The following is a 15,838-nucleotide window of genomic DNA, read 5'->3' as shown; positions in this document are numbered from 1 at the left end:
GAAAAAAAGTGTCATTGCAGTGACACTTCCGCTTCACGTTATTTTCTCTCAGGCCCCGCCTCCTGTCTCGTCCAATCAGAGAGCTCGTTCAGAAGCGCTTCAAGAGAACATTATTATTATGGTGGAGAGATCGACGGCACCGGGAATCAGACCAAGAAACGGCTCTAAATCCACGGTAGATTTACCGTCGATAGACCATCTGCAGTTATTGTAACGATCGATTATTTTATTGTGACTGTTTTGACCGAGAAGCCAACACAATTCCTACATCATCCGATACTGCTTTGCTAAAAAAGGTAAACCGTTGGATATCCGGCTTATTCGGCCATTATAGCAATCGTCCAGGCAGAAATCCCCCGGTAATGAATTTACGGTTGTATTCTGAGCGAGCTCTTCCATTATTAACACTACAGTGTCTGATGGAAAGTACAACCAAGCTCGTGTTGTTTTGATGATCTGTCTTGCAGCAATTTCTATTTTCGCTGTTTATGTCAGTCAGCTTAATTCACCAGCTCTATTTGTCAAGCGGAGAGGAGCGAGTAACTGAGGGCATGGCTTATCGCCACACAAGGTGCTTTAGTAGCGGCCGTCTGCTACAGCGACAGCAACATTGGATCCTATAAACACCCGGTGGGATCGGGATTAATGATAGGGCTACAATGTAGCTAGTGTTGATTCATTGTAGCCGATCAGATTCAGAATAAACGAGTGCAATGAGGTGGTGCTGAAAGATTAGAAACATTAACAAGAGGGGGAATGGCTGACTATAGTTGAAGGTTTTCTCTTTGACCTGCATGAACTATAAACTATAACGAATAGGCTGTTCATAAACGACTTCCTTCTCTCCCTGACAGTGACAGCTGTGGTCTTTCTGCATGCAGCAATAGGTTCCATCGCCGCTAGGACGAGCCTGCGTCGACTGAGACATTGTGATAGGCTGGCTATGGGAGAAGGAACCGGCTGCATGCACCTCCGCCTCCCTCCTCCAGCGTCAGCAGCGAGGACGGTACCGCTCAGTGCCTGTATCACCCGTTAACGGGATGACGCAGTGAACCAAGCCTCCTCACGCACCGAACGCTGGATTCCGCATGAGGACTGATTGAGTAGAAATAGAGGGAGACAAGAGGTGATGCTGATCTAGTGATGAGAAGGGAACGCCTATTCATTTTCCCGATTGATTTATCAGGACCTTAACAGCCGACACGGGGTCTCTACCCGGGTTTCAACAACCAATTAATCCCCTCGCACGAGGGAGGACATTTGTCATTCCGAGGCGATGGGAACCGCGCGTGGATGCCGGACTGCGGTTTAAACGTGCACGTGTCTCTCTCTGAAAGCGCCGCTGTGATGGAGCACGAAGAAAGTAGCGACGCGGAGGTTGCTGCCGAGCCCCTGCTGCACGGTATTCACGCGCCCAATCGGATCAGGCCCTCGTCGTACCGGGCACTGCGGAGCGCCGTTTCCAGCCTGGCGCGCATCGATGACTTCGTATGTGAGAAGATCGGGTCAGGGTTCTTTTCAGAGGTCTTCAAGGTGAGTCTTCAATGCAAGTTATTAACAAAAACAATTAATTCACCACTATATTATATTGAAATGCTTAAAAAACTATGTATAGCTGCCATGATCCATGAGGTCTGAACCTTGATGGCACAGGAAGTAGTAGTGTTCCCCCCCCTTTGACCAAGGGCATCACCTCCTCAAGTCCAGCTTGCTACAGAAGGTTCATCATAATATACAGGTATATAGGCCACACACAGGAATATATGTGTAGGACTGTAGATGGCAGACATCACAACCTTGTTATTCTCAGTATAGATGACAGAGCACCCTATGACCCCCCTGAGAGACACGTCTCATTAGTACAGCTGCTAGGATCTAGCTAGCTCTTGCTCATGACTCTCCGTTTCATTACATTACACATAGGTAATTGGAGGAAGGCATCTTCTGTAGGGGGAGTTTTGTTAAGAGCCGCGCCGCTCGGTCTGAACATTAAAGCACTCGAGGATAGAGAATCATTGTACCATCTAAACCGCTTTGAAATATCTTTTCAATAACCAAAAATATTGTATATTCAGCTGTTTGAAGTTGGTGTTCAAAACCGAAAGTAAAAGATGCAAAAACGAAACTTAAGAACGGGAAGCATAGAAATAGCACACATAGAACAGATCTACCACTTTTTAAACTTGCGCTCAATGCGATGACAAATCTATAACTCAAATTTCTATGCTAAAAAAAGTTACATTTTATACGGTTAGGGTTCCTACACGGACATACCTACATGGTACAGCGCTTGTTTACCGAAAACAGACAGAAGACTGAGTGCACTGCCTGTGCTAATTAGCTCTCTGCGTCTCCGAACACCTGTGTAAATGGAAAGCAGACGCCACAAACGTGTCACTGAAAAATACTGTCGGCTGCAACTGTGTTAAAAACAGTGTACAGTAAGTGTGTATTTTTGCATTTGTGAAGTTAATGTTGATGTGAAATGAAAGTAGAGAGCTTCACGTTTCTAGAACTGTATCACAACTGAGAATGGATTCATGTTTAGATTGAGTATTAGGCTGTTTTGGCTGCCAGAGCCAATTCACCTCTAAACAGAACATGTAAGGTCCTTGGACTATAAGGAGTAAGGTTACTCTCTTTAGGCCATTGTTGGGCAGGGATCTAGCCTAATTCTTAGTGACCGGTTCAGTATACACTAACAAAAGGTTTCGACATGGTGGAACAGGTGTGCCCCTGCCCTGCCAGAGAGGTGTGTGTCTCAGTGGTACTGTGCCCCTGCCCTGCCAGAGAGGTGTGTGTCTCAGTGGTACTGTGCCCTGCCCTGCCAGAGAGGTGTGTGTCTCAGTGGTACTGTGCCCTGCCCTGCCAGAGAGGTGTGTGTCTCAGTGGTACTGTGCCCCTGCCCTGCCAGAGAGGTGTGTGTCTCAGTGGTACTGTGCCCCTGCCCTGCCAGAGAGGTGTGTGTCTCAGTGGTACTGTGCCCCTGCCCTGCCAGAGAGGTGTGTGTCTCAGTGGTACTGTGCCCTGCCCTGCCAGAGAGGTGTGTGTCTCAGTGGTACTGTGCCCCTGCCAGAGAGGTGTGTGTCTCAGTGGTACTGTGCCCTGCCCTGCCAGAGAGGTGTGTGTCTCAGTGGTACTGTGCCCCTGCCCTGCCAGAGAGGTGTGTGTCTCAGTGGTACTGTGCCCCTGCCAGAGAGGTGTGTCTCAGTGGTACTGTGCCCCTGCCCTGCCAGAGAGGTGTGTGTCTCAGTGGTACTGTGCCCCTGCCCTGCCAGAGAGGTGTGTGTCTCAGTGGTACTGTGCCCCTGCCCTGCCAGAGAGGTGTGTGTCTCAGTGGTACTGTGCCCTGCCCTGCCAGAGAGGTGTGTGTCTCAGTGGTACTGTGCCCCTGCCCTGCCAGAGATGTGTGTTCTCCGTGGTACTGTGCCCCTGCCAGAGAGGTGTGTGTCTCCGTGGTACTGTGCCCCTGCCAGAGAGGTGTGTGTCTCAGTGGTACTGTGCCCCTGCCCTGCCAGAGAGGTGTGTCTCAGTGGTACTGTGCCCCTGCCCTGCCAGGGAGGTGTGTGTCTCCGTGGTACTGTGCCCCTGCCAGAGAGGTGTGTGTCTCCGTGGTACTGTGCCCCTGCCAGAGAGGTGTGTGTCTCCGTGGTACTGTGCCCCTGCCAGAGAGGTGTGTGTCTCCGTGGTACTGTGCCCCTGCCAGAGAGGTGTGTGTCTCCGTGGTACTGTGCCCCTGCCAGAGAGGTGTGTGTCTCAGTGGTACTGTGCCCCTGCCAGAGAGGTGTGTGTCTCCGTGGTACTGTGCCCCTGCCCTGCCAGAGAGGTGTGTGTCTCAGTGGTACTGTGCCCTGCCCTGCCAGAGAGGTGTGTGTCTCAGTGGTACTGTGCCCCTGCCCTGCCAGAGAGGTGTGTGTCTCAGTGGTACTGTGCCCTGCCCTGCCAGAGAGGTGTGTGTCTCAGTGGTACTGTGCCCCTGCCCTGCCAGAGAGGTGTGTGTCTCAGTGGTACTGTGCCCCTGCCCTGCCAGAGAGGTGTGTGTCTCAGTGGTACTGTGCCCCTGCCCTGCCAGAGAGGTGTGTGTCTCAGTGGTACTGTGCCCTGCCCTGCCAGAGAGGTGTGTGTCTCAGTGGTACTGTGCCCCTGCCAGAGAGGTGTGTGTCTCAGTGGTACTGTGCCCTGCCCTGCCAGAGAGGTGTGTGTCTCAGTGGTACTGTGCCCCTGCCCTGCCAGAGAGGTGTGTGTCTCAGTGGTACTGTGCCCCTGCCAGAGAGGTGTGTCTCAGTGGTACTGTGCCCCTGCCCTGCCAGAGAGGTGTGTGTCTCAGTGGTACTGTGCCCCTGCCCTGCCAGAGAGGTGTGTGTCTCAGTGGTACTGTGCCCCTGCCCTGCCAGAGAGGTGTGTGTCTCAGTGGTACTGTGCCCTGCCCTGCCAGAGAGGTGTGTGTCTCAGTGGTACTGTGCCCCTGCCCTGCCAGAGATGTGTGTTCTCCGTGGTACTGTGCCCCTGCCAGAGAGGTGTGTGTCTCCGTGGTACTGTGCCCCTGCCAGAGAGGTGTGTGTCTCAGTGGTACTGTGCCCCTGCCCTGCCAGAGAGGTGTGTCTCAGTGGTACTGTGCCCCTGCCCTGCCAGGGAGGTGTGTGTCTCCGTGGTACTGTGCCCCTGCCAGAGAGGTGTGTGTCTCCGTGGTACTGTGCCCCTGCCAGAGAGGTGTGTTTCTCCGTGGTACTGTGCCCCTGCCAGAGAGGTGTGTGTCTCCGTGGTACTGTGCCCCTGCCAGAGAGGTGTGTGTCTCCGTGGTACTGTGCCCCTGCCAGAGAGGTGTGTGTCTCAGTGGTACTGTGCCCCTGCCAGAGAGGTGTGTGTCTCCGTGGTACTGTGCCCCTGCCCTGCCAGAGAGGTGTGTGTCTCAGTGGTACTGTGCCCTGCCCTGCCAGAGAGGTGTGTGTCTCAGTGGTACTGTGCCCCTGCCCTGCCAGAGAGGTGTGTGTCTCAGTGGTACTGTGCCCTGCCCTGCCAGAGAGGTGTGTGTCTCAGTGGTACTGTGCCCCTGCCCTGCCAGAGAGGTGTGTGTCTCAGTGGTACTGTGCCCCTGCCCTGCCAGAGAGGTGTGTGTCTCAGTGGTACTGTGCCCCTGCCCTGCCAGAGAGGTGTGTGTCTCAGTGGTACTGTGCCCTGCCCTGCCAGAGAGGTGTGTGTCTCAGTGGTACTGTGCCCCTGCCAGAGAGGTGTGTGTCTCACTGGTACTGTGCCCTGCCCTGCCAGAGAGGTGTGTGTCTCAGTGGTACTGTGCCCCTGCCCTGCCAGAGAGGTGTGTGTCTCAGTGGTACTGTGCCCCTGCCCTGCCAGAGAGGTGTGTGTCTCAGTGGTACTGTGCCCCTGCCCTGCCAGAGAGGTGTGTGTCTCAGTGGTACTGTGCCCTGCCCTGCCAGAGAGGTTTGTGTCTCAGTGGTACTGTGCCCCTGCCCTGCCAGAGATGTGTGTTCTCCGTGGTACTGTGCCCCTGCCAGAGAGGTGTGTGTCTCCGTGGTACTGTGCCCCTGCCAGAGAGGTGTGTGTCTCAGTGGTACTGTGCCCCTGCCCTGCCAGAGAGGTGTGTGTCTCAGTGGTACTGTGCCCCTGCCCTGCCAGAGAGGTGTGTGTCTCAGTGGTACTGTGCCCTGCCCTGCCAGAGAGGTGTGTGTCTCAGTGGTACTGTGCCCCTGCCAGAGAGGTGTGTGTCTCAGTGGTACTGTGCCCCTGCCAGAGAGGTGTGTGTCTCCGTGGTACTGTGCCCCTGCCAGAGAGGTGTGTGTCTCCGTGGTACTGTGCCCCTGCCAGAGAGGTGTGTGTCTCAGTGGTACTGTGCCCCTGCCAGAGAGGTGTGTGTCTCCGTGGTACTGTGCCCCTGCCAGAGAGGTGTGTGTCTCCGTGGTACTGTGCCCCTGCCAGAGAGGTGTGTGTCTCAGTGGTACTGTGCCCCTGCCAGAGAGGTGTGTGTCTCAGTGGTACTGTGCCCCTGCCAGAGAGGTGTGAGTCTCAGTGGCACTGTGCCCCTGCCAGAGAGGTGTGTGTCTCAGTGGTACTGTGCCCCTGCCCTGCCAGAGAGGTGTGTGTCTCAGTGGTACTGTGCCCCTGCCAGAGAGGTGTGTCTCAGTGGTACTGTGCCCCTGCCATAGAGGTGTGTGTCTCAGTGGTACTGTGCCCCTGCCCTGCCAGAGAGGTGTGTGTCTCAGTGGTACTGTGCCCCTGCCCTGCCAGAGAGGTGTGTGTCTCAGTGGTACTGTGCCCCTCCCCTGCCAGAGAGATGTGTGTCTCAGTGGCACTGTGCCCCTGCCCTGCCAGGGAGGTGTGTGTCTCAGTGGTACTGTGCCCCTGCCAGAGAGGTGTGTCTCAGTGGTACTGTGCCCTGCCCTGCCAGGGAGGTGTTTGTCTCAGTGGTACTGTGCCCCTGCCCTGCCAGAGAGGTGTGTGTCTCAGTGGTACTGTGCCCCTGCCCTGCCAGAGAGGTGTGTGTCTCAGTGGTACTGTGCCCCTGCCCTGCCAGAGAGGTGTGTGTCTCAGTGGTACTGTGCCCCTGCCAGAGAGGTGTGTGTCTCAGTGGTACTGTGCCCCTGCCCTGCCAGAGAGGTGTGTGTCTCAGTGGTACTGTGCCCCTGCCAGAGAGGTGTGTCTCAGTGGTACTGTGCCCCTGCCCTGCCAGAGAGGTATGTGTCTCAGTGGTACTGTGCCCCTGCCCTGCCAGAGAGGTGTGTGTCTCAGTGGTACTGTGCCCCTGCCCTGCCAGAGAGGTGTGTGTCTCAGTGGTACTGTGCCTTGCCCTGCCAGAGAGGTGTGTGTCTCAGTGGTACTGTGCCCCTGCCCTGCCAGAGATGTGTGTTCTCCGTGGTACTGTGCCCCTGCCAGAGAGGTGTGTGTCTCCGTGGTACTGTGCCCCTGCCAGAGAGGTGTGTGTCTCAGTGGTACTGTGCCCCTGCCCTGCCAGAGAGGTGTGTCTCAGTGGTACTGTGCCCCTGCCCTGCCAGGGAGGTGTGTGTCTCCGTGGTACTGTGCCCCTGCCAGAGAGGTGTGTGTCTCCGTGGTACTGTGCCCCTGCCAGAGAGGTGTGTGTCTCCGTGGTACTGTGCCCCTGCCAGAGAGGTGTGTGTCTCCGTGGTACTGTGCCCCTGCCAGAGAGGTGTGTGTCTCCGTGGTACTGTGCCCCTGCCAGAGAGGTGTGTGTCTCCGTGGTACTGTGCCCCTGCCAGAGAGGTGTGTGTCTCCGTGGTACTGTGCCCCTGCCCTGCCAGAGAGGTGTGTGTCTCAGTGGTACTGTGCCCTGCCAGAGAGGTGTGTGTCTCCGTGGTACTGTGCCCCTGCCCTGCCAGAGAGGTGTGTGTCTCAGTGGTACTGTGCCCTGCCCTGCCAGAGAGGTGTGTGTCTCAGTGGTACTGTGCCCCTGCCCTGCCAGAGAGGTGTGTGTCTCAGTGGTACTGTGCCCTGCCCTGCCAGAGAGGTGTGTGTCTCAGTGGTACTGTGCCCCTGCCCTGCCAGAGAGGTGTGTGTCTCAGTGGTACTGTGCCCCTGCCCTGCCAGAGAGGTGTGTGTCTCAGTGGTACTGTGCCCCTGCCCTGCCAGAGAGGTGTGTGTCTCAGTGGTACTGTGCCCTGCCCTGCCAGAGAGGTGTGTGTCTCAGTGGTACTGTGCCCCTGCCAGAGAGGTGTGTGTCTCAGTGGTACTGTGCCCTGCCCTGCCAGAGAGGTGTGTGTCTCAGTGGTACTGTGCCCCTGCCCTGCCAGAGAGGTGTGTGTCTCAGTGGTACTGTGCCCCTGCCCTGCCAGAGAGGTGTTTGTCTCAGTGGTACTGTGCCCCTGCCCTGCCAGAGAGGTGTGTGTCTCAGTGGTACTGTGCCCTGCCCTGCCAGAGAGGTTTGTGTCTCAGTGGTACTGTGCCCCTGCCCTGCCAGAGATGTGTGTTCTCCGTTGTACTGTGCCCCTGCCAGAGAGGTGTGTGTCTCCGTGGTACTGTGCCCCTGCCAGAGAGGTGTGTGTCTCAGTGGTACTGTGCCCCTGCCCTGCCAGAGAGGTGTGTGTCTCAGTGGTACTGTGCCCCTGCCCTGCCAGAGAGGTGTGTGTCTCAGTGGTACTGTGCCCTGCCCTGCCAGAGAGGTGTGTGTCTCAGTGGTACTGTGCCCCTGCCAGAGAGGTGTGTGTCTCAGTGGTACTGTGCCCCTGCCAGAGAGGTGTGTGTCTCCGTGGTACTGTGCCCCTGCCAGAGAGGTGTGTGTCTCCGTGGTACTGTGCCCCTGCCAGAGAGGTGTGTGTCTCAGTGGTACTGTGCCCCTGCCAGAGAGGTGTGTGTCTCCGTGGTACTGTGCCCCTGCCAGAGAGGTGTGTGTCTCCGTGGTACTGTGCCCCTGCCAGAGAGGTGTGTGTCTCAGTGGTACTGTGCCCCTGCCAGAGAGGTGTGTGTCTCAGTGGTACTGTGCCCCTGCCAGAGAGGTGTGAGTCTCAGTGGCACTGTGCCCCTGCCAGAGAGGTGTGTGTCTCAGTGGTACTGTGCCCCTGCCCTGCCAGAGAGGTGTGTGTCTCAGTGGTACTGTGCCCCTGCCAGAGAGGTGTGTCTCAGTGGTACTGTGCCCCTGCCATAGAGGTGTGTGTCTCAGTGGTACTGTGCCCCTGCCCTGCCAGAGAGGTGTGTGTCTCAGTGGTACTGTGCCCCTGCCCTGCCAGAGAGGTGTGTGTCTCAGTGGTACTGTGCCCCTCCCCTGCCAGAGAGATGTGTGTCTCAGTGGCACTGTGCCCCTGCCCTGCCAGGGAGGTGTGTGTCTCAGTGGTACTGTGCCCCTGCCAGAGAGGTGTGTCTCAGTGGTACTGTGCCCTGCCCTGCCAGGGAGGTGTTTGTCTCAGTGGTACTGTGCCCCTGCCCTGCCAGAGAGATGTGTGTCTCAGTGGCACTGTGCCCCTGCCCTGCCAGAGGGGTGTGTGTCTCAGTGGTACTGTGCCCCTGCCCTGCCAGACAGATGTGTCTCAGTGGCACTGTGCCCCTGCCCTGCCAGAGAGATGTGTGTCTCAGTGGTACTGTGCCCCTGCCCTGCCAGAGAGATGTGTGTCTCAGTGGCACTGTGCCCCTGCCCTGCCAGAGAGATGTGTGTCTCAGTGGTACTGTGCCCTGCCCTGCCAGAGAGGTGTGTGTCTCAGTGGTACTGTGCCCTGCCCTGCCAGAGAGGTGTGTGTCTCAGTGGTACTGTGCCCCTGCCCTGCCAGAGAGGTGTGTGTCTCAGTGGTACTGTGCCCTGCCTTGCCAGAGAGGTGTGTGTCTCAGTGGTACTGTGCCCCTTCCCTGCCAGAGAGGTGTGTGTCTCAGTGGTACTGTGCCCTGCCCTGCCAGAGAGGTGTGTGTCTCCGTGGTACTGTGCCCTGCCCTGCCAGAGAGGTGTGTGTCTCCGTGGTACTGTGCCCCTGCCAGAGAGGTGTGTGTCTCATTGGTACTGTGCCCCTGCCAGAGAGGTGTGTGTCTCAGTGGTACTGTGCCCTGCCAGGGAGGTGTGTGTCTCAGTGGTACTGTGCCCCTGCCCTGCCAGAGAGGTGTGTGTCTCAGTGGTACTGTGCCCCTGCCCTGCCAGAGAGGTGTGTGTCTCAGTGGTACTGTGCCCTGCCCTGCCAGAGAGGTTTGTGTCTCAGTGGTACTGTGCCCCTGCCCTGCCAGAGATGTGTGTTCTCCGTGGTACTGTGCCCCTGCCAGAGAGGTGTGTGTCTCAGTGGTACTGTGCCCCTGCCCTGCCAGAGAGGTGTGTGTCTCCGTGGTACTGTGCCCCTGCCAGAGAGGTGTGTGTCTCAGTGGTACTGTGCCCCTGCCAGAGAGGTGTGTGTCTCCGTGGTACTGTGCCCCTGCCAGAGAGGTGTGTGTCTCCGTGGTACTGTGCCCCTGCCAGAGAGGTGTGTGTCTCAGTGGTACTGTGCCCCTGCCAGAGAGGTGTGTGTCTCCGTGGTACTGTGCCCCTGCCAGAGAGGTGTGTGTCTCCGTGGTACTGTGCCCCTGCCAGAGAGGTGTGTGTCTCAGTGGTACTGTGCCCCTGCCAGAGAGGTGTGTGTCTCAGTGGTACTGTGCCCCTGCCAGAGAGGTGTGAGTCTCAGTGGCACTGTGCCCCTGCCAGAGAGGTGTGTGTCTCAGTGGTACTGTGCCCCTGCCAGAGAGGTGTGTCTCAGTGGTACTGTGCCCCTGCCATAGAGGTGTGTGTCTCAGTGGTACTGTGCCCCTGCCCTGCCAGAGAGGTGTGTGTCTCAGTGGTACTGTGCCCCTGCCCTGCCAGAGAGGTGTGTGTCTCAGTGGTACTGTGCCCCTCCCCTGCCAGAGAGGTGTGTGTCTCAGTGGCACTATGCCCCTGCCCTGCCAGAGAGGTGTGTGTCTCAGTGGTACTGTGCCCCTGCCCTGCCAGAGAGATGTGTGTCTCAGTGGCACTGTGCCCCTGCCCTGCCAGGGAGGTGTGTGTCTCAGTGGTACTGTGCCCCTGCCAGAGAGGTGTGTCTCAGTGGTACTGTGCCCCTGCCATAGAGGTGTGTGTCTCAGTGGTACTGTGCCCCTGCCCTGCCAGAGAGATGTGTGTCTCAGTGGCACTGTGCCCCTGCCCTGCCAGAGGGGTGTGTGTCTCAGTGGTACTGTGCCCCTGCCCTGCCAGACAGATGTGTCTCAGTGGCACTGTGCCCCTGCCCTGCCAGAGAGATGTGTGTCTCAGTGGTACTGTGCCCCTGCCCTGCCAGAGAGATGTGTGTCTCAGTGGCACTGTGCCCCTGCCCTGCCAGAGAGATGTGTGTCTCAGTGGTACTGTGCCCTGCCCTGCCAGAGAGGTGTGTGTCTCAGTGGTACTGTGCCCTGCCCTGCCAGAGAGGTGTGTGTCTCAGTGGTACTGTGCCCCTGCCCTGCCAGAGAGGTGTGTGTCTCAGTGGTACTGTGCCCTGCCCTGCCAGAGAGGTGTGTGTCTCAGTGGTACTGTGCCCCTTCCCTGCCAGAGAGGTGTGTGTCTCAGTGGTACTGTGCCCTGCCCTGCCAGAGAGGTGTGTGTCTCCGTGGTACTGTGCCCTGCCCTGCCAGAGAGGTGTGTGTCTCCGTGGTACTGTGCCCTGCCCTGCCAGAGAGGTGTGTGTCTCCGTGGTACTGTGCCCCTGCCAGAGAGGTGTGTGTCTCAGTGGTACTGTGCCCCTGCCAGAGAGGTGTGTGTCTCAGTGGTACTGTGCCCTGCCAGGGAGGTGTGTGTCTCAGTGGTACTGTGCCCCTGCCAGAGAGGTGTGTGTCTCAGTGGCACTGTGCCCCTGCCAGAGAGGTGTGTGTCTCAGTGATACTGTGCCCCTGCCCTGCCAGAGAGGTGTGTATCTCAGTAGTACTGTGCCCCTGCCCTGCCAGAGAGGTGTGTGTCTCAGTGGTACTGTGCCCCTGCCAGAGAGGTGTGTGTCTCAGTGGCACTGTGCCCCTACCAGAGAGGTGTGTGTCTCAGTGGTACTGTGCCCCTGCCAGGGAGGTGTGTGTCTCAGTGGTACTGTGCCCCTGCCAGGGAGGTGTGTGTCTCAGTGGTACTGTGCCCCTGCCCTGCCAGAGAGGTGTGTGTCTCAGTGGTACTGTGCCCCTGCCCTGCCAGAGAGGTGTGTGTCTCAGTGGTACTGTGCCCCTGCCCTGCCAGAGAGGTGTGTGTCTCAGTGGCACTGTGCCCCTGCCAGAGAGGTGTGTGTGTCTCAGTGGTACTGTGCCCTGCCCTGCCAGAGAGGTGTGTGTCTCAGTGGTACTGTGCCTCTGCCCTGCCAGAGAGGTGTGTGTCTCAGTGTTACTGTGCCCCTGCCCTGCCAGAGAGGTGTGTGTCTCAGTGGCACTGTGCCCCTCCCAGAGAGGTGTGTGTCTCAGTGGTACTGTGCCCCTGCCCTGCCAGAGAGGTGTGTGTCTCAGTGGTACTGTGCCCCTGCCCTGCCAGAGAGGTGTTTGTCTCAGTGGCACTGTGCCCCTGCCCTGCCAGAGAGGTGTGTGTCTCAGTGGCACTGTGCCCCTGCCAGAGAGGTGTGTGTCTCAGTGGTACTGTGCCCCTCCCAGAGAGGTGTGTGTCTCAGTGGTACTGTGCCCCTGCCAGAGAGGTGTGTGTCTCAGTGGTACTGTGCCCCTGCCCTGCCAGAGAGGTGTGTGTCTCAGTGGCACTGTGCCCTGCCCTGCCAGAGAGGTGTGTGTCTCAGTGGTACTGTGCCCCTCCCCTGCCAGGGAGGTGTGTGTCTCAGTCGTACTGTGCCCCTGCCCTGCCAGAGAGGTGTGTGTCTCAGTGGTACTGTGCCCCTGCCCTGCCAGGGAGGTGTGTGTCTCAGTGGTACTGTGCCCCTGCCCTGCCAGAGAGGAGGAGAGGACTGTGTGATTACAGGAGAACAGGTCGCGCTCACTGCTCACACTAAGCTGATTACCTCTCAGGCCCTCACAGCCTGTGTGTGTGTTTCTGTGTGTGTGTTTACAGTGTGTGCATCTTCAATTTAAACTGTAGCAACTTCACTGTGAACTGAAGGTGTGATGGTGAGCACATCAGTGTGTGGGGACTTGTGTGTATGTTTGTTTTCAAACCTTAAGGTCAATGACTGCTGTATAAATGCCCATGTCTTTACGTCTCCCACCACCACCACAGACTATTAACATGACAGTCAATGTGTTCACTGGGCCAAGGTACAGTACATTACTGATACACAACATCAATGTGTTCACTGGGCCAAGGTACAGTACATTACTGATACACAACGTCAATGTGTTCACTAGGCCAAGGTACAGTACATTACTGATACACAACATCAAATCAAATCAAATTTATTTATATAGCCCTTCTTACATCAGCTGATATCTCAAAGTGCTGTACAGAAACCCAGCCTAAAACCCCAAACAGCAAGCAATGCAGGTGTAGAAGCACGGTGGCTAGGAAAAACTCCCTAGGAAGGCCAGAACCCAGGAAGAAACCTAGAGAGGAACCAGGCTATGAGGGGTGGCCAGTCCTCTTCTGGTTGTGCCGGGTGGAGATTATAACAGAACATGGCCAAGATGTTCAAATGTTCATAAATGACCAGCATGGTCAAATAATAATAATCACAGTAGTTGTCGAGGGTGCAGCAAGTCAGCACCTCAGGAGTAAATGTCAGTTTGCTTTTCATAGCCGATCATTAAGAGTATCTCTACCGCTCCTGCAGTCTCTAGACAGTTGAAAACAACAGATCTGGGACAGGTAGCACGTCCGGTGAACAGGTCAGGGTTCCATAGCCGCAGGCAGAACAGTTGAAAATGGAACAGCAGCAAGGCCAGGTGGACTGGGGACAGCAAGGAGTCATCATGCCAGGTAGTCCTGAGGCATGGTCCTATGGCTCAGGTCCTCCGAGAGAGAGAAAGAAAGAGAGAAAGAGAGAATTAGAGAGACCATACTTAAATTCACACAGGACACCGGATAGGACAGGAGAAGTACTCCAGATATAACAAACTGACCCTAGCCCCCCGACACATAAACTACTGCAGCATAAATACTGGAGGCTGAGACAGGAGGGGTCAGGAGACACTGTGGCCCCATCCGATGATACCCCCGGTCAGGGCCAAACAGGAAGGATATAACCCCACCCACTTTGCCAAAGCACAACCCCCACACCACTAGAGGGATATCTAGTATACAACATCAATGTGTTCACTGGGCCAAGATACAGTACATTACTGATACACAACATCAATGTGTTCACTGGGCCACGGTACAGTACATTACTGATACACAACATCAATGTGTTCACTGGGCCAAGGTACAGTACATTACTGATACACAACATCAATGTGTTCACTGGGCCAAGATACAGTACATTACTGATACACAACATCAATGTGTTCACTGGGCCAAGATACAGTACATTACTGATACACAACATCAATGTGTTCACTGGGCCACGGTACAGTACATTACTGATACACAACATCAATGTGTTCACTGGGCCAAGGTACAGTACATTACTGATACATAACATCAATGTGTTCACTGGGCCAAGGTACAGTACATTACTGATACACAACATCAATGTGTTCACTGGGCCAAGGTACAGTACATTACTGATACACAACATCAATGTGTTCACTGGGCCAAGGTACAGTACATTACTGATACACAACATCAATGTACAAATCTGCGTAGGCTGATATAGGCCTGCAGAACAGTCAAATGACTATGCATTAAAAGCATTAGATCCCTGAGCTCCAGTGTTTATTCTCTCTCGCTCTCGCGCTCTCGCGCTCTCGCGCTCTCTCTCTCTCTCTCTCGTTAGGTGGGTCTGAACCTCTCTCTCTCTCTCTCTCGTTAGGTGGGTCTGAACCTCTCTCTCTCTCTCTCTCTCTCTCTCGTTAGGTGGGTCTGAACCTCTCTCTCTCTCTCTCTCTCGTTAGGTGGGTCTGAACCTCTCTCTCTCTCGTTAGGTGGGTCTGAACCTCTCTCTCTCTCTCTCTCTCTCTCTAGTTAGGTGGGTCTGAACCTCTCTCTCTCTCTCTCTCTCTCTCTCTCTCTCTAGTTAGGTGGGTCTGAACCTCTCTCTCTCTCTCTCTAGTTAGGTGGGTCTGAACCTCTCTCTCTCTCTCTCTCTCTAGTTAGGTGGGTCTGAACCTCTCTCTCTCTCTCTCTTTCTAGTTAGGTGGGTCTGAACCTCTCTCTCTCTCTCTCTCTCTAGTTAGGTGGGTCTGAACCTCTCTCTCTCTCTCTCTCTCTAGTTAGGTGGGTCTGAACCTCTCTCTCTCTCTCTCTCTAGTTAGGTGGGTCTGAACCTCTCTCTCTCTAGTTAGGTGGGTCTGAACCTCTCTCTCTCTCTCTCTCTCTAGTTAGGTGGGTCTGAACCTCTCTCTCTCTCTCTCTCTCTCTCTCTCTCTAGTTAGGTGGGTCTGAACTTCTCTCTCTCTCTCTCTCTCTCTCTCTCTAGTTAGGTGGGTCTGAACCTCTCTCTCTCTCTCTCTAGTTAGGTGGGTCTGAACCTCTCTCTCTCTCTCTCTCTAGTTAGGTGGGTCTGAACCTCTCTCTCTCTCTCTCTCTCTAGTTAGGTGGGTCTGAACCTCTCTCTCTCTCTCTCTCTCTAGTTAGGTGGGTCTGAACCTCTCTCTCTCTCTCTCTCTAGTTAGGTGGGTCTGAACCTCTCTCTCTCTCTCTCTCTCTCTAGTTAGGTGGGTCTGAACCTCTCTCTCTCTCTCTCTCTAGTTAGGTGGGTCTGAACCTCTCTCTCTCTCTCTCTCTCTCTCTCTCTAGTTAGGTGGGTCTGAACTTCTCTCTCTCTCTCTCTAGTTAGGTGGGTCTGAACCTCTCTCTCTCTCTCTCTCTCTCTCTCTAGTTAGGTGGGTCTGAACCTCTCTCTCTCTCTCTCTCTCTCCAGTTAGGTGGGTCTGAACCTCTCTCTCTCTCTCTCTCTCTCTCTCTCTCTCTCTCTCTCTAGTTAGGTGGGTCTGAACCTCTCTCTCTCTCTCTCTCTCTCTCTAGTTAGGTGGGTCTGAACCTCTCTCTCTCTCTCTCTCTCTCTCTCTCTAGTTAGCTGGGTCTGAACCTCTCTCTCTCTCTCTCTCTCTCTAGTTAGGTGGGTCTGAACCTCTCTCTCTCTCTCTCTCTCTCTCTCTCTAGTTAGGTGGGTCTGCAAATACAGTCCAACTTTTCATTTGTTTGCACACTTCAGTTTGTCTTGGATAAGAGCCTTGATTTCCTTCCTCTATAAGTTAGTCACATCCCCTATGGGTGGAACTTGGGGTGTTTATGTTGTACACGTGTATGTTTGTGCGTGTGCGCATGTGTTTGTGCCTGTGTGTGTTTGTGTGTGTGTTTGTACCTGTGTGCGTGCCTGTGTGCGTGCGTGTGTTTGTGCCTGTGTTTGTGCCT

General features: G+C 55.5%; 1 protein-coding gene across 1 annotated transcript in view; it reads left to right on the top strand.

Moving 5' to 3' along the window:
• The first annotated feature begins 91 nt into the window (after window positions 1-91).
• LOC129841025 (dual specificity testis-specific protein kinase 2-like) overlaps window positions 92-15,838 on the top strand; it is a 31,540-nt gene continuing 15,793 nt past the window's right edge. Inside the window, exons 1-2 of the mRNA XM_055909135.1 lie at window positions 92-296; window positions 855-1,533. Of these exons, the coding sequence (XP_055765110.1) occupies window positions 1,294-1,533 (240 nt within the window). The 5' untranslated portion in view covers window positions 92-296; window positions 855-1,293. The remainder of the gene's footprint in view (window positions 297-854; window positions 1,534-15,838) is intronic.

Source organism: Salvelinus fontinalis, chromosome 42 (genome assembly GCF_029448725.1).
Source record: "Salvelinus fontinalis isolate EN_2023a chromosome 42, ASM2944872v1, whole genome shotgun sequence".
Classification (NCBI taxonomy): domain Eukaryota; kingdom Metazoa; phylum Chordata; class Actinopteri; order Salmoniformes; family Salmonidae; genus Salvelinus; species Salvelinus fontinalis.
Note: the sequence above shows the minus strand (reverse complement) of the source record. Positions and strands in the feature narration are given on the sequence as shown.